General features: G+C 41.6%; 2 protein-coding genes across 2 annotated transcripts; one reads left to right on the top strand and one right to left on the bottom strand.

Annotated features, from left to right (window-relative positions):
* Positions 1-34: 34 nt before the first annotated feature.
* rasip1 (Ras interacting protein 1) lies at positions 35-8,064 on the bottom strand. Its single transcript, XM_028424398.1, has 16 exons — positions 7,771-8,064; positions 6,944-7,065; positions 6,225-6,676; positions 5,801-6,061; positions 5,442-5,683; positions 5,202-5,366; positions 4,531-4,735; positions 4,102-4,400; positions 3,857-4,018; positions 3,392-3,432; positions 2,955-3,109; positions 2,506-2,618; positions 1,071-1,365; positions 819-982; positions 597-738; positions 35-516 (listed from the first exon to the last, which is right to left on the bottom strand). The coding sequence occupies exons 2-16, from the start codon at positions 7,063-7,065 to the stop codon at positions 338-340; spliced, it is 2,997 nt and encodes a 998-aa protein (XP_028280199.1). The 5' UTR covers positions 7,771-8,064; the 3' UTR covers positions 35-337.
* Positions 8,065-9,001: 937 nt separating this feature from the next.
* On the top strand, positions 9,002-11,840 carry cox6b2 (cytochrome c oxidase subunit 6B2). The gene is made up of 4 exons (XM_028424523.1): positions 9,002-9,090; positions 9,554-9,692; positions 9,868-9,968; positions 11,546-11,840. The coding sequence occupies exons 2-4, from the start codon at positions 9,587-9,589 to the stop codon at positions 11,597-11,599; spliced, it is 261 nt and encodes an 86-aa protein (XP_028280324.1). The 5' UTR covers positions 9,002-9,090; positions 9,554-9,586; the 3' UTR covers positions 11,600-11,840.
* Positions 11,841-14,915: the final 3,075 nt, after the last annotated feature.

The raw sequence follows: 14,915 nt of genomic DNA, 5'->3' as shown, positions 1-14,915 counted from the left end.
ACAGGCTTGTCAAAGACCATACGGAAACTGTAAGTCTTTTAGACTAAAATTCAGCATTTTATTAAAAACAAGTAGTTTGAAAACATACATGGAAGCCAAGTAAAACAGTTATGTAAAAGCATAACACTATGTGGTCCAGGAGACATGGGGTTACACCTCCTGCTTTAAAATAAATCCTATTAAAATCAGTACATTTTGCTTTTAGTTGAAAACATCTAAATGAATAAATGAAATGTTATGAATGAAAAACAACAACCAAACATTTTAAAATGCAGAGGGCATTTTTCTGATGTGCTCATTCCGGTGATGACCATCCATAGGACAAATATGGGCTCCCTCAAAGCCGAGTCCTCTGATTGGCAGGAAGTTCATCCTGGTCAAGTCCCCACAAGTAGGTGCGGAGACGTGTGACTTCTTTTTGGAGCTCGGGGCTTGGGATTGGCTGAGAGAGGTCGAGACGTGGAGTCTCATTTGGCAAGATAAGAGGAGGATGGTCCAGGAAGCTCTCAAAGATGTCTGAAAGATAAGAAATGGATTACAAGCTGTGCACTCCAATGTTTGAAACATAACCCTGATTATTTTTATATGATTATCACCTCCGCTCAGTTCTGTTCCGGGCGGAGGAGCCCAGGATGCAGGTGGTGCTCTAGTTGGTCCCAGTTTGTAATGGGTAAGCAGATGGTGCAGCTGGGCAGGACCTAACAAGGCATGGTCCTCTTGTAGACTGGTCCAGGATGACTATAAGAATTATAGAGAAAACATTAGATAATATTCTGGCTTAAGACTGAAAAGGTACACCGCACATGGAGCTGTATGACCTGGATAAGTCGAGTCTTGGGAATACACAGAAAGTTGACTGTGACTGACAGTTTCTTCATAAACTCCGATGCTATATCACCTAACCCTGCACCCTGCAGCCAATCCAGTACCAGGTCCAGGTTTGTACGGATCTGAACTGCTCTGGACCAGGAAAACAGACCATCTGGGAAAAAAACGGAAAACAGGAAATGCTGACAAATATTTTATTTCAAAACAGACTGCTGTTTAAGAGGATGTCTGTGTCCCCTCACCTCTCTCCAGCAAAGTGTTGAGCAAAGAGGTGTTGGTGAAGAAGAAGAGGTAGCCAAAGGTTTGGGAGGTGAGCGGTGGAGACAGACAGGCCTCCCGTGACAGCATCAGGGAACAGCGATACACCTCCACCAGCCCAGCAACTTTGAGAGGCAAGGCAAACACATCATCCACTCCTCCTTCTCCTTCCCTTTTCTCTTCTCCCTCTGCACCCTGACCTCCGTCCTTCTCTTTCTCCTTCTCATCATGGGAGAATGGGTTGGTGTCCAGGAGAGCTGGGAGAAGGGAATACAGGGTCTGTGTGGACAGAAAGGACACCAAGTTATTCTGTTCATAGAAGTGAAGCTACACTTTCAGCTGAAATGGATATGGAGGCAGCTGCATTCTCATGGGTCTTCAAGCTACATGCCTGCAGCATAACAACAGCGTTTGAGCCAATCACCACCCTTTAGAGAACTGCTGCCAAGAACAGATCTGATTGGTTAGTCTATGATAGCTATGTTCAACAGTTATGGTTAGTATAACAATTTTCAGACATTAATGGTCTAGAGAGGAAAACCTTATCATCATCAGCAATTCTTAAATTTAACATAAAATGCCTGATGCCATAAAACATAGTCATGCTTTGAGTTAATATTTTCGATAGCACACATATGCAAGCCAACACAAAAAATCAGCTCGTAAAGGTTGATGTTCCCAGGCCTCTGAATGGACCCATGTGTATGTAACTGGCACCCACCTGTGGTCATATCTGTACAGTACTTGTTTTGCAGTATGCTGTGTACTTTCCCTAAACCTACCCAAGTGTTTTTTTCTGTGGACTTTTGGGTGCCTTTATATCAGATAACAGATACAGGTACACTGCCAGCAGTGACACAACATGTGTCACTCTGTCTATCTGGCAATAACATGACCATCTGTCACTTCTGTGGTATTATTGACTGAATGATGGTGAAAAATTTCAACCTTTCTTACATGTAGCCGGCACACTAGCATTGTCATTGTAAACATATTCGCTTATAAAGACTTCAGTCAGGTACACCCCCTAAACCAAATTACTGTAGATAGCTAGATCCGCTTTAAAAAGTCATGTAAGTGACAAAAGTTGACAGAAATTGTCAACTTTACTTAACTTATATGACAAAAAAGTGGCTGTTGATACACTCCGTTCTATTACAGTGTAAAGTAATAAGGAAATAGAGGAGCTGCTCAACAGCTGGAAAGAATTACAACAAATTGTGGGTGGTGGTGAGACAGTTCCAGAAAAAATATGTATTATGTCTTAACAAAAGACTTTAAGCTGTCTCCTTTGGGAACTGAAGTGGCTTTCCAAACAACTTCATAATTTAACATAAAGTGGTAAACGGTGTGTGTACAGTGAGTTTGTAGCGTGGATTTGGGACACAGCTGAGGTGCCTGTTTTTTGTTTATTTTTACCTTGGTGAGGTGATACACACACTGTTGGAAGGTGTGCATGATGACATCATCCAGCTGTGCCAGAGCTTCTGAACAGGTGTCCATGTCAGCTGTCAAAACTGGATCTCCAGGGGCTTCAAAGAAACACCCACAGAGATCAGTACAGATGCTGTATCAGCCTTTCTATTGCATGGTATGTGGTCTAGTATAGGCTTTACATTTTTCAACATAGTGACCCCCCCACATTCATACACTTAGTGCAGTAGTTGTGGATCCTCTTTTTTGCAGTACTTGGCATAGTAGTCTGAGGTGTCAGACTAATCAAATCATGTAGGTGCTAGAGGAAAGTGGCATAAACCATCTCAAACCTCCTCAGGCTACAGACTTATCAGTCACTCGTTGTTGCCTCTGCCTGAGTCATGTGCTAATTTAAGTTTTTCTAGAGGCAGTAATTTTTGTAGTTTTCTCACCTTCAAACTCCCACTCTTTCTCCATTGTCTCAACTTTGACCTGGAAGAAGTTTAGGAGCTCTGTGGCATTTGACATCCAGAACATGAGGGGTCGAAGATCAGACGACAGCTTCTGGACATTTGGCGGGCTTATCTCCGCCTCTTGCTCTGTCGAACTAGACATTCAACATTTTTGTAATAAAAAATTGTGATAACTGTAAAATGACTGTGAACATTCTCCTGTGTGTCAGTGTTTTATTTATCCTGTAACATCATACTGCTGGTAAAAATAGACTAAGTTATTATTACTCAACTATATTCCAGCCATTTTTCAACATGTTTTCATCACACCACAAAAATCTACCAAAGACATAACAGCACACACAGATGTATCATGAATCACTCAGCAGGAGATCTCATAACAGAGCAAACATTACGTAGAAGAAAAATGTTCTTACTTTTGCGTGGGATGCTTATCCCCAAATTCCTTAATGTTATCCTGTAACGAGAGTTGGAGACAGAAGAGAGGAGAGACATGTGAGTGTGGGGGTGGTGGTGGTGGTGGGGGGGGGGGGTCGGGTAGTCTAGCCCTGCAGCCAGGACAATTACAGCACATTTTCCAACAGGAGGGAAGTGACATCAGCTCATCCTTGCTCCTGTTTGCAACCTGGCAGGCCACAATGAAGGGCATATGTCTGTCTGCTGGTTTTTCTGTCTGACTGAATGTGGCTATCTCACTCTGCCTACCTGATGTTTTTCTGCCAAGTTTGTTTAAGTTTGATCCATCATGACACACTATCCTAAAAAAGGAAGCTTAGGAGGACTTGTAAAGTTAGACATGTAGGTTTATGGGGTACCTTCATTTCTCACTTGGTGACACAAAGGCGCACATTAAGCTTCTGTTAAGTTTTATTTTTACTTACCCAGACAATTTCTTTAATAAGATTGGCTGACTTGAGTAGAATCTGTGGAGTAAGAGCAGGATCCAGATGTTTGGAGGCATGATCTATCATGATTGACAGGAGATAAGCAGGAGCTAAAGGCCCACCACCTGAGTCTGGAGAGGAATTTTTGGATATTATCTCCTGGAAAAAAATAAGAGATAAACATAACTATGTAATCATTTATAGTAGTCGGACTGAAAGAGGCCATTGCTGTTCTATCTCACCTGTAACAAGGCATCTGCATGCCGAGGGTGGAATTTCAAAACTGCCTCAGCGGATCCTAGGTACTGTCTCAGTGCTTCTTGTCTGTCCACCAACCCTGAGGGACAGCAGGTGGTGGAGGCATCAGCCTGCCATGGCAGGGTCAATGCCAGCGGTGGAGCTGGAGTCACACGAGGGTCACGGTACAAAAACAGGAAGTGATTCCCCAGACCAATCACATCACCGGGTCTCAGGACTGCCTCTCTGTACAGAGCCACTCCATTGTGTGTGACTTCACCTCCTCTGAAGGGTCGCATCAGAGCTAGGATAAAATGAATAAACATTTGAAGAGATGTTATTAAACTATGCAATGAATGGTTGTATTTAAGTGAAATTAAGGCTTTATTAACACTTTTCAACCACAGGGTACGTTTTGTGAGCATTGTGGATACCTTGTCCAGTTGGAGTCTCAGGAACAGCCGAGTCTCTTCTGACTAGTAAGTGTCTGGCCAAGAGGTCAGGAGCAGACAGGAACGTGTCCACCTTCAGAGGTCTCTTCCCCTTCCGCTCTCTTTCTCTATCCTTCTCTCTCTCTCTCATTGTGGGTTTTCTTCCAAACACATGTGTATGTCCCGTCATAATGTACAAAACAAAATCCTAAGCAAAACACACATTTGAGAGAGTCAGGGAGGTCTGCTATCTTTTAAGTGATGTATGTTTATATCAATCCTCCATCAGATGTAAGGCGGTTGATAAGCAATGAAGTGTGTCACAGTTTGCTACAATGGAAACCTGTGTGAGGTCATTGTGTGAGATGGAGTGATGTACACAGAGGGGTTTTGTGCTGGAATTGCTGAGGCATTGTGTTGCTCTAAGAGTGTTTGTGCTGGATGGAGAATGGGAGAAGCTCGAGGACCATGATGGTATGTGATGATTACAGACATGCAGGTATGATGTCACGTACAGGGTGTATGAACTCGTTTTCCTTAGCACAACACACGCTCTTTTGCATATGTGCACATCAGAGCACCTTACTATAGCACAGTATGTGTGTATTCATGCGTTTACATAGTGTACGTGTGTGTGGGTGTTGTGTGTGATATCATCTGTCAGCATGTCTTGCCTTGCTCTGATCATAGCCCTGCAGCAACAGGAAGTAGGGCCGGTCTGTGGGCGGAAGGATCAAACTTTGTGACATCACTTCTAGGTCGCAGGTGGAGTAATCCCTCTCATCCTCCACTTGTTGGTTTGTCCATCCAACTTTTGCCTCAGCTTTTGATGCTCTAATCTGAAACAGACAGAATACTTAGACAACCAAATGCATGATTAATTCAGTTTATCTACCGCGCATCATCCTCTTTACCTCTCCTGGCTGTGGACTGATCATGCTCACAATATTTTTCCTGTCGTGCACCACTGAACTGTTGTTCTGCCGGTTGCCAGAACCACGAGGGTCATTGGTGACGTGGTTGCCTTGGCGACGGCGCAGACTCAGGTTCATGTCACTGATGCTCCTCCTGAGGTCTGTGTTCCTTCCACGGTGACCACGCTCGCTCTCCTCCGGTCCACCGCCTGATGACATCCTGCTCCGCCGCCAGCGCACACCTGTTGCCCAGACAATCCCAGCATTGATCAGTGTTCACTCTGAGTTGTGTGCACGCGCACAGAACCAGTGTTTTCCTTTGTGTGCTGCCATACCAGTCTGCTGAGTTTTCCACATACCTTGGTAGTTCTCTCCCTCCCTCTCACGTTCCTTCTCCCTCTCTCTCTCTTCTCTCTCATAGTCTTCCTTCCTTTGGATTTCAAAGCGCCGCTCAAATCCGTCCTTAGGCCGCCACATGTCCACTAACAACAAAGGGCATTCCCATGGGGCAACGCTTCTCCGGCACTCTGTCTCCCATTTGATAGCTCCATCTGGTTGCTGGATGGGCTTTCCAATGACATCACACAACAGGAAGTCCTCAGGGCTGTGTTTCTGGAGAACTACAAGGTAATGGAGGAAGAGAGGAGAAGAGCGAGGAGGAGGGGGAGGGTAATAGTTTTTCCATAAAACCACTGTTTATGATTTTCATGTGTTTATATTTTCACATGTTTCATTCCCAACGGTTAAAAAATTTGGTGAGAAAAAAGTTTCCCTCTCTCATACCTGCATCATCTGTCTCCTCCCTCTCTCTCTCTGTGTAGCGTGTGATGACCTGGGCAATTAGCTGTCTGGCTGTAGAATGAATACTGGCCAGCAGAGAGCGATAGTTAGCTCCACTGGAAAGAGCATCCCCATAGATCTTTATCAGGCCGGGGGCAGAGGAAGAGGCAGGGGGCAAGTAGTGATGGGAAGAAGGGGCAGCCGAATGTGCCCAAACCTCTCTCTCCCTCTCCCCCACTGCCCGGTCCCGGTCACTGTTGGAGCGCCCTCTAAGAAAGAGATGGGAAAGGCGCTTTGCACGGGACTGGGGCCCGGCAGGCCGCGGCCTGAGAAAGGCTGGGGAAGGGGACGGAGATGGGGTGGGTGAAGCCAGCGAGGGGGTGGAGTTAGAAAGAGAAGAGGAAGGAGCAGAGGGGGCCTCGTGGATGGAGGCTGCGTCAGAACTGGTAGTCGACCTGAAAACAACAGCGAGGAGGGGAAGACAGATGGAGCAGGGAGGAAGGAGAAAGGAAGGGACCAGTCAGCTGTGAATTATGACTAACAAACAACTAGGACTAAAATAAAACAGGGAGAGGTTACAGGGACTAATGACAATGGACGTAAGGTAACAAGATAGCAACAAAGTCTGTTCATTCAACAATAACCAACAGTAACTGAATGTGTGATAAAATAAAGACCAACAAACATGACATAAAAAGTGAATTAAAGAGCAGCAGACTGACTTGACAGAGACAGCGCTGGGCCAGCGACCACCTAGCTTGGCAAAATGTTTCCTGGGGGAGTTGATCCACAGTCCAACTGGAAAATGGAGCTTTCTGAAGCGAGGACTGCCAGACCCCTCCATCTGACCCAAAGAAATACATACATTAAGGAAAAAACATGTTTATGTATGTTTATCTGATCTCACACTGTACTAAAGATTGTGTGTCAGCAATTCCAGCATGGAAACAATATAACAATGGAATGATGTCACCTTCAAAATGTATCAACAGGATACCTACAGCATGGTGTCAACATGGTGAAAACAAACAGCAAGACATTAACCCAGCCCCCATCCTTAACAGCCCCTGGAAATAAGAGTATGTATTTCCCATTCTCAAACAGGAAGCATGTTTTCGCAGGACTTGGGTCCAGCTGTCACAGTGACAGTGAGGGAAAAACCCACTCCAAAGGTCATGGTCTGTGCACCTCTCAGTCATACTTCAATGTAAATGAAGTGTAGGATCACACATGCTTCTATTAACCCTGGAATCAGAATTTGTGGATTCAAAAAAATAACTTTTGTTTCTGTGTGGAAAATTACCAGCTAGATTGAGGAACAATCTCTGACAACATCATTACTTAACATGAGCGTCCACACCTCACATCTGCATAGGCAGGCCGTATCTTGACCTGACTGACATTTGTGCCCACATCTATCATTAAAAACATATTGTGATTCTAAGCAGGAAGGATGGCTTTTAAATGCCGTTTAAAAGATCATTGTGTCTAAGTAAAATGAGATAACACTGTTATTCAAATGTTTTTAAAAGATTGTAAATAAACTTACCCACAGTCACTTCTGATCCCTTTTTGTAGTGTGTTGTTGATCCGTGTTCACCTAAATGCAAATATGCAACTCAAAGTAGCATGTATCTCTCCTTCCCCTCACAGTGAAAATCCATTTCTAAAGGTCAGAATTCCTCACACATGACCGTCTAATTCTAATTGTCCATTTGTTTTGTCTTCTCTTGACCAAAATGGCCTTTTCTTCAGGTTTTTGCTCTAAGTGCAGCCTCCCTCTCTCTGGTTCTCAGCCACTCTGGGTCTATAGATAGAGAAACGGGCCCATTGTTCTAAGTGACAGAATTTCCTTCCTTTGCTTTGGACAACACCTATATCCTGACTGAGTGAGGGAGAGAGGGAGAGACAGAAAGTGAGGGAAGGGGACATTTACACTCATTTGAGTGTTTGAGGCCTTGTTGGAAATGTTAGACGTATTATTCAAAGTAATCTGACTTTTGTTTTGATGAAACTAAAACTGGCTGTCAAAGTTTATGTATATAAAACTCCAAATTCTAAACACTGTAGAAACCTAAATCCTGGGCTGTGCTGTGATTTCTGATGAGAAAGATTCTTTCACAAATACATCAGAAACACACAGAAAAGGCCCAGGCCACAGACGTTTTGCTGGAAAGAGGAGGAAGGAAACACACATGCAGCGAGACAGGAAGTTAGAAGGAGACACCTGTGATCTTTGACCTGGTCTTTAACAGGAAGATGTTGGACTGTCACTGTGTCCCTGTGTAGGGGCTCCATCCTCCAATGTTCACATTGCTCAAACCAATTTGTCATAATGGGCCAAAAAGGCTGATCCACTGTTTCCAAGGTTCTGAAAAGGCTGAAGAGAAAACGTATTCATAAGAGCTTTGTCCTCAGTGTAAGTATGAACAGTGACATCAGCAATAAAATAAAATGACTTCAGGCAAATACAGAATATCTACAGTATGCAAACATTATCCACTAGATTAAAAAGTATCAAAAATACTGAATGAGGATGAACATTAGGAATGTGGATGGCAATTTATGTAAAACTACACATATAAAACGTTGTTTTTCACCCAAACAGATCTTGTTGACACTGACCGTTTTATAAAGACAAATCATTTTTACACAAACATTTATTAGAAGATATTACTAATGTATATAGATATAGAAATAATAACATAATAAACTTAATGTTGAGGAGCAAAAACTGTATAAGAACAGCGCACCGGAAGTCCCCCCCCCCCGCCCCCCGCATCACCACCACCACCATATCCCAGCAGTCCTTGCGCCACAGAGAGGAAGGACATCTTTTCGTCGAGGACACAACAAGCAGCGTCCCAAGGTTAGTTAACCATAACTTTAACAGTTTTTGTTGTTGTAAGTTTAACTTTTAAGTTGACCTTTGTGTAGTTGTTGTTGGTTTATTTACAAAAACTCAAAGAGTATCAAGCTGTGCTTACTGTGTTCGTTAATGATGAAAGTCGGGAAGTTTAGCTCTTTAGCTGCAAGCTAACAGCGTTTTGTGAGGCAGTGTAAACTGCGCTATTGAAGATATTCGGTTACATCACTTATGTTTTTTTAGGAGTCTTAACATATATCAAATCAAATATCAAATATCAAATATCCACATTCATTATGATTGTCAACAGGTCTGATTTACAAACGTCTACAACTGCACAGGAGCTAAGCTAAATACACCCAGTGTAGCTTAGCTAGCTAACGTTGACCATAGTATAGAAAACGCTCTGAGGATATTTTGCTCATCTGATCCTGTTTTAACACAAATTTAACCTGTCTGGTTTCAGCTTTGTTCAGACGTCTTACGTAAACACACAAAAATGTCTGATGCTATCGGAGAGAAGATCAAAAACTACAGGACTGCTCCCTTTGACGCCCGGTTCCCCAACACCAACCAGACCCGCAACTGCTTCCAGAACTACCTGGGTGAGGACATCGATCAATATGTTGTGACTAACTTTTGAGATAAGAAATTAAGTAGAAACCTTAATATACAGTGACAGGTACATTGCTGTGTTTGTGACAAAATGCAACATGCATCATAAAGGGTTAAATGAGATTTGTGTTTAACCTTGAACCTTGGGTTTATTTTCTGCTTCAGATTTCCACAGATGTAATAAGGCCCTGTCAGCCAAAGACCAGGATGTGGCTCCCTGTGAGTGGTACCAGAGGGTTTACAAGAGTCTCTGCCCCACAAGCTGGGTAAGCTATGTGAAATTGCTTTTCTTTTAGGACGCTCTTAATGTATATGCAGCTAAAGCTTTCTTGACCGTCTTGTCAAACTAAATGAGGTATGTCCCAATGATGTTCTTTTGGCCACTATCCAGGTCATTTAATAATTATTATCAGCTGGCATAGGTTCCTAATTTGGAACTCAGAAATTCTTACATTGCACGTTCAAAGTATGTTTAAGTTATCAGCATTATTCTGATGCTGATGCTCCCTAATTAAGAACAATGGTCTATGTCTAACAAGCCTCTGCTTCCTACTATCACAAAATCTGTGCTCTCATTCTGACACCTGTGTAAAGTGCATAATGTTCAGGTTGTTTCTCCTCAAATAATCCAATACTGACCATCAAAGAATGCCTTGATTGGCCTGATGTCACTTCCTTAATATGACTGTGATACTTAGTTTGATTGCTGCAGCAATCAAACTCTTCTCTTCTTTCTTCTATCTTGTTCTTCTGATTTTTTTTTTTTTTTTTTTTTTGGCGCAGCATATCTTCAGCATACATTGACTGATTTCAGCCATTCAACTATCAAAATGTTCATCTCACAGAGGACATTCTAGGTCAACTTCAGGTTTTTTTCAAAAAAATATAATTTTTCAACTATTAAGCAATGTATGCATCATTTTTAACATTGGAGTTTATGGAGGAGCCTTCAAAACCACCTTCAACTTTGACATGTAACTACTTCCACATGCTTTCAGCTACAGAAACCGTTGAAACATCATTCTGTTCAGCTCTTCAAGGGCTATTAGACTTCAAAAGCCATTTAACATTGAAGTCTATGAGAGAGCCCTTCAACGAGGGTCATCTGCCAAATATACCTCCTCCTACAAATTTCAAGCTACAGACTCCACGTGCCAGGCTCTCAAAGTTGAGTGGTTTTTGAGGTTACATGGCTGTTACCATTGTGACAGGCTGACACACTAGAAGCATACAAAGCAGCCACGTTTGTAGTCTTTATCACACTTTAAGCATTATATCTGTCATATTGATCATCCTTCAGCTGTATGCTACTTTTCCACATTCAAATCATACAGCCTGAGCTATTCTTAGAGGTCATGACTTTATACTGTTCTTGTCTTCAGCTGTTTCTTTTTCATATCTTCCTAGTATTCAAAGATTTTCTACTTTTCAAGATAAGCTTCATCTTTTTAAATTCTTAACCGTGTTTCTGCAAATTAAGTTCAGATTGCAGATTCTCCAGCAATACTACTACTACTATCACAAAGATTTTGTGATAGTAGGAAGCAGAGGCTCGTTAGACATAGACCATTGTTCTTAATTAGGGAGCATCAGAATAATGCTGCATTTTCTTCAGGAAATGCTTTTTCTAGTCGACTTTATTGCTGTACAAACGTTAACCAGACCAAAACATTTTGAAATGCAAATGACACATGTACTTTGTTTTAACTACTTTAAATACATTGTGCTTCATGTTTAATAGAATTTAAATATGTTGCTGATTGACATGAACTTCTGTATATCTACCCCAGTTGTGTTACTGAGCATTGCGCTTTTTTTTGTTTTTTTTTAATGTCTTCCACAGGTTGCTAAATGGGACGAGCAGATGGAGAATGGAAATTTCCCTGGAAAGATCTGAAATCGCCAACTGTTAATCGAATGGAGAGTCAACTTCACTCCTTTAGTGTGCCTAAGGTCATCTCTAAAACAACCACCACACTGTCAATATCATTTATGTTACGTTAGAAACTTAACTATAAACACGCACAACTTTTCCTACATTAATGTCTAAAGCTTGTTTGATGGATCTGTTGTGACTGTTTTGCATCATTGATGTAAAGACTTTAATGCAGATTTAATTAAAGACGTTCTTTATGAAATGTGTTTGGATTGCGTTTTTAATAAGCAGGTGGGTTGTACTTTTCCTTAACTCAATGAAGTGTTTTGCACAGTAAATCTCAATATCGCTAATTAATGTCTATGTTATTTGACTGTAATTTGCTGCTATTCAAGTTTAGTAAAGCTGTGAAAGTCACAGGTGGCTGTTTTTGCACTACAACCAACCTACTGTCTTATCTCTACATTTTTAAATTCAGTTTCAAGACCAACACATTTTCCCTCGATGAATCCCACTCTTCCTGGTGTTTGTTTAAGTCTGAATGTACTTTGTAAATTTAAGCTGTTATTTATTCATAGTAGCTTTTTACTGTCTTTCACTCCATCCTCCTGTTAAGACAAATCTGAAGAAATGACTTCGTGAATAATAATATTCAGAAATGTAGAGTCACTAAAACATCTCTTAAAGTCAACAAACACTTAAAACTGGAGGTGTCAAGTTTTTTTACACTTTACTAGTGAAGTGCTATTCTGTGACCACACAGTGGCACCACTGGACGAATTTCTCTTTCATAGTTACTGCGCAGTGGCTGAAATGGTGCAAGTCTGGAAACTACAGCAGTTGTTTCATCAATGGGGGATGTAAGAACATGAATGTGGTTAACTGATAGAAAGAGGATGGTGGAATTTCCTGACTCAAGAGTGCAGTTCTGATCTTCCTTGGATTATCAGCTAAAGATGACTTCTGCTGCCTATAGCTTTCTAGTTGTGGGCACTGCTGTAGCCCACAGGTCCTGAGTCTTGTCATGTCTCAATGACTGTGTGTATCTCTAAAACTCCAGTCACTGATCTGGATATGCTCCCTGACATTATGTAGTAAACTCCAATTTCATATGAAGTCTATTATGCAAAACTTCATGTAACTGAATCAGTGTGTGCCTAGGGTGAGTGGCATACTATAAACACAAGGTGGCACTGTTGCACAGTATCTAGACACAGTAAACCCACAAATCATTTGTTAATTCTCCCACAACTGTAATATATTTGAGAAAAATAACCTTGTAAGCATTATTTATTCTAAGCCTTGGAATCTAAGGTTACCTCGTGGGAATGTGGGAAAACTGTGCCTGTGACATTGAATATTTAGGATGCATGAATTTTTTAAGGTGCCTTTGACTGTACCAGTGCAATATACTATAGGTAAACAGGAACAGGCTGTAGGAATATTCAGAACTATTAACAACTAACAAACAGAGGGAAAGATGCTCGGTAATATTATCCAGCAATTTAAATAAATCATTTTTTAAAAACATCTTTTAGAGGCGTCAAAGCCAAACAAAGGAAGGAACACACAGATGGAGACATAACTTCTTGAAATGAATGTAAAACAATGCAATAGTTCCTGAAATGATGGCAACACCACAAATGTAAGTGCGACTTTCATCACTTCCTTTTAAACTCAGTGGGTTCACTTCTTTGCTTGAGGGAGGACCTTTTAGGCTTAATGAAACAGTTCCCCAGAATATAAAGGGAAGGGGCCGCAACATGAAAAGGAAACCGCTGTTTCTGACGTAACATCACCGTCACAACTGCTTCCACAAACTGTCCTATCTCAGCTCATGCTGTCAACTTTTTGATTAATCAAGCGTTAAATGTCTGTAATTATAAATACAGAAACAGCACATATTATGAACAGTGCATATAAATAGCCTGTGTTGTCATGGTGTGAAATTTGTTTTCTGCTCTTTCCTGTTAACTTCCTGAGTCATCTGTTACGCACAAGTAAATTCTGAAAAAGAATGACATAATAATGAGCCACTCAGATGAGCTCAATATACTTTATGACCCCTGTTTATTCAGTAGAGGTCATCTCAGGGGCTGTTAACTAACTTATCAGACTGCAGCACTGCATGCAGACACAGTCATATCTAATGTGGCTCCACCTGAATTGTTTAGATGATCATCAGCTTAAACATGGTTTGTTGTTGTGGCAAAGTCAAGCCTTTGATCGGTGAAGACCAAAACTTTCTGTGTAACTATAGGATGTGTATCTGCAGCAGAAAAAGTTGACAGTGTAGTCGGCAGTGTTTACCATATAAGGTAAACAGTAAACAGCTTCCTTAAGCTTTCTTAAAGCTGTGTCTGTGGTTTGAGGAAGTCACCACAGACACTATGATTTCAGAGCAGACCAAGATCCTCTGATTGATCTTGCTGCACAAAGAAAACAATGCAGGTTACTGCAAGAAAACACTACCTCCAGAGTGAGGAGAGAGATGGGCCCTAACTATTTGTCTGACATGCTGTATGTGTGATAAATAAGACACTGAATCCGGCTTCCTCTTGATGAGATTTTATATAGATGATCATGAAATAGAACACTGCATTGTGGAAATGAAAGCTTGTAAACCAAAAAGAATAAACCGGGGATGACATGTAAAGGTGTGTTATGTTACGATACTGTTGATGAAAATTCTCAGTCATCCAGGTCATCATACGTAGAGAAGATTGAAGCAAGGCGTCTGGACTTGTAGAGTCTACAAGTCCAGTGGACTTGTAGAGTCTACAAGTCCAGTCCATGTTACGATACTGCGATACTACAAATGTACGTGTGTATTGCGTGGAATGTTGAGAGCCAGAGTGGATGATGTCATCAATCAGAGTGGAGAGAGGCTGAGGAGATCCCTAAAAAAATCTCTCTAACCAGCGCTCAACCTGCACCTTCCATCTCTCTGGGATAATTTTTATATCAGTTCGAAGGAACACTCCTTAGCTTTCTGAAGGTGTGACTCTTAAAACTGAACACCAAACCGTTTGGCCTGTACAGCCAGCTGTTCGGGGAGAGTGCTGGTCATTCTTCCATTAAGACATAATGTAAAACCAAAAACAGAGAAGCACACTGACACACAGAAGCATATAAAGCAGCCATATTTGTAGTCTTTATCATCTGTCATATTGATGATCCTTCAGCTGTATACTACTTTTCCACATTCAAATCACACAGCCTGAGCTTCTTATAGTCTTGGTATTATTCCACCCTCAGACCTTTCATATGGTATATTCACAGGCTGTTCTTTAAGGTCCGTGACTTCATACTGTTGTTGTGTTCAGCTGTTTCTTTT

This window comes from Parambassis ranga, chromosome 16, assembly GCF_900634625.1.
Source record: "Parambassis ranga chromosome 16, fParRan2.1, whole genome shotgun sequence".
Taxonomy (NCBI): Eukaryota; Metazoa; Chordata; class Actinopteri; family Ambassidae; genus Parambassis; species Parambassis ranga.
This window is presented reverse-complemented; position numbering and strand designations above follow the sequence as displayed.

Bases quoted from the DNA above. Each gene is read 5' to 3' on its own strand.
- cox6b2 (XM_028424523.1), top strand. From the start codon at position 9,587: ATGTCTGATGCTATCGGAGAGAAGATCAAAAACTACAGGACTGCTCCC. The intron at 9,693-9,867 runs GTGAGGACATCG...TTTCTGCTTCAG, and splicing joins CTGCTTCCAGAACTACCTGG to ATTTCCACAGATGTAATAAG. The intron at 9,969-11,545 runs GTAAGCTATGTG...TGTCTTCCACAG, and splicing joins GTCTCTGCCCCACAAGCTGG to GTTGCTAAATGGGACGAGCA.
- rasip1 (XM_028424398.1), bottom strand. From the start codon at position 7,065: ATGGAGGGGTCTGGCAGTCCTCGCTTCAGAAAGCTCCATTTTCCAGTT. The intron at 983-1,070 runs GTGAGGGGACAC...TTTTTTTCCCAG, and splicing joins CAACACTTTGCTGGAGAGAG to ATGGTCTGTTTTCCTGGTCC. The intron at 517-596 runs GTGATAATCATA...CTTATCTTTCAG, and splicing joins CGGAACAGAACTGAGCGGAG to ACATCTTTGAGAGCTTCCTG.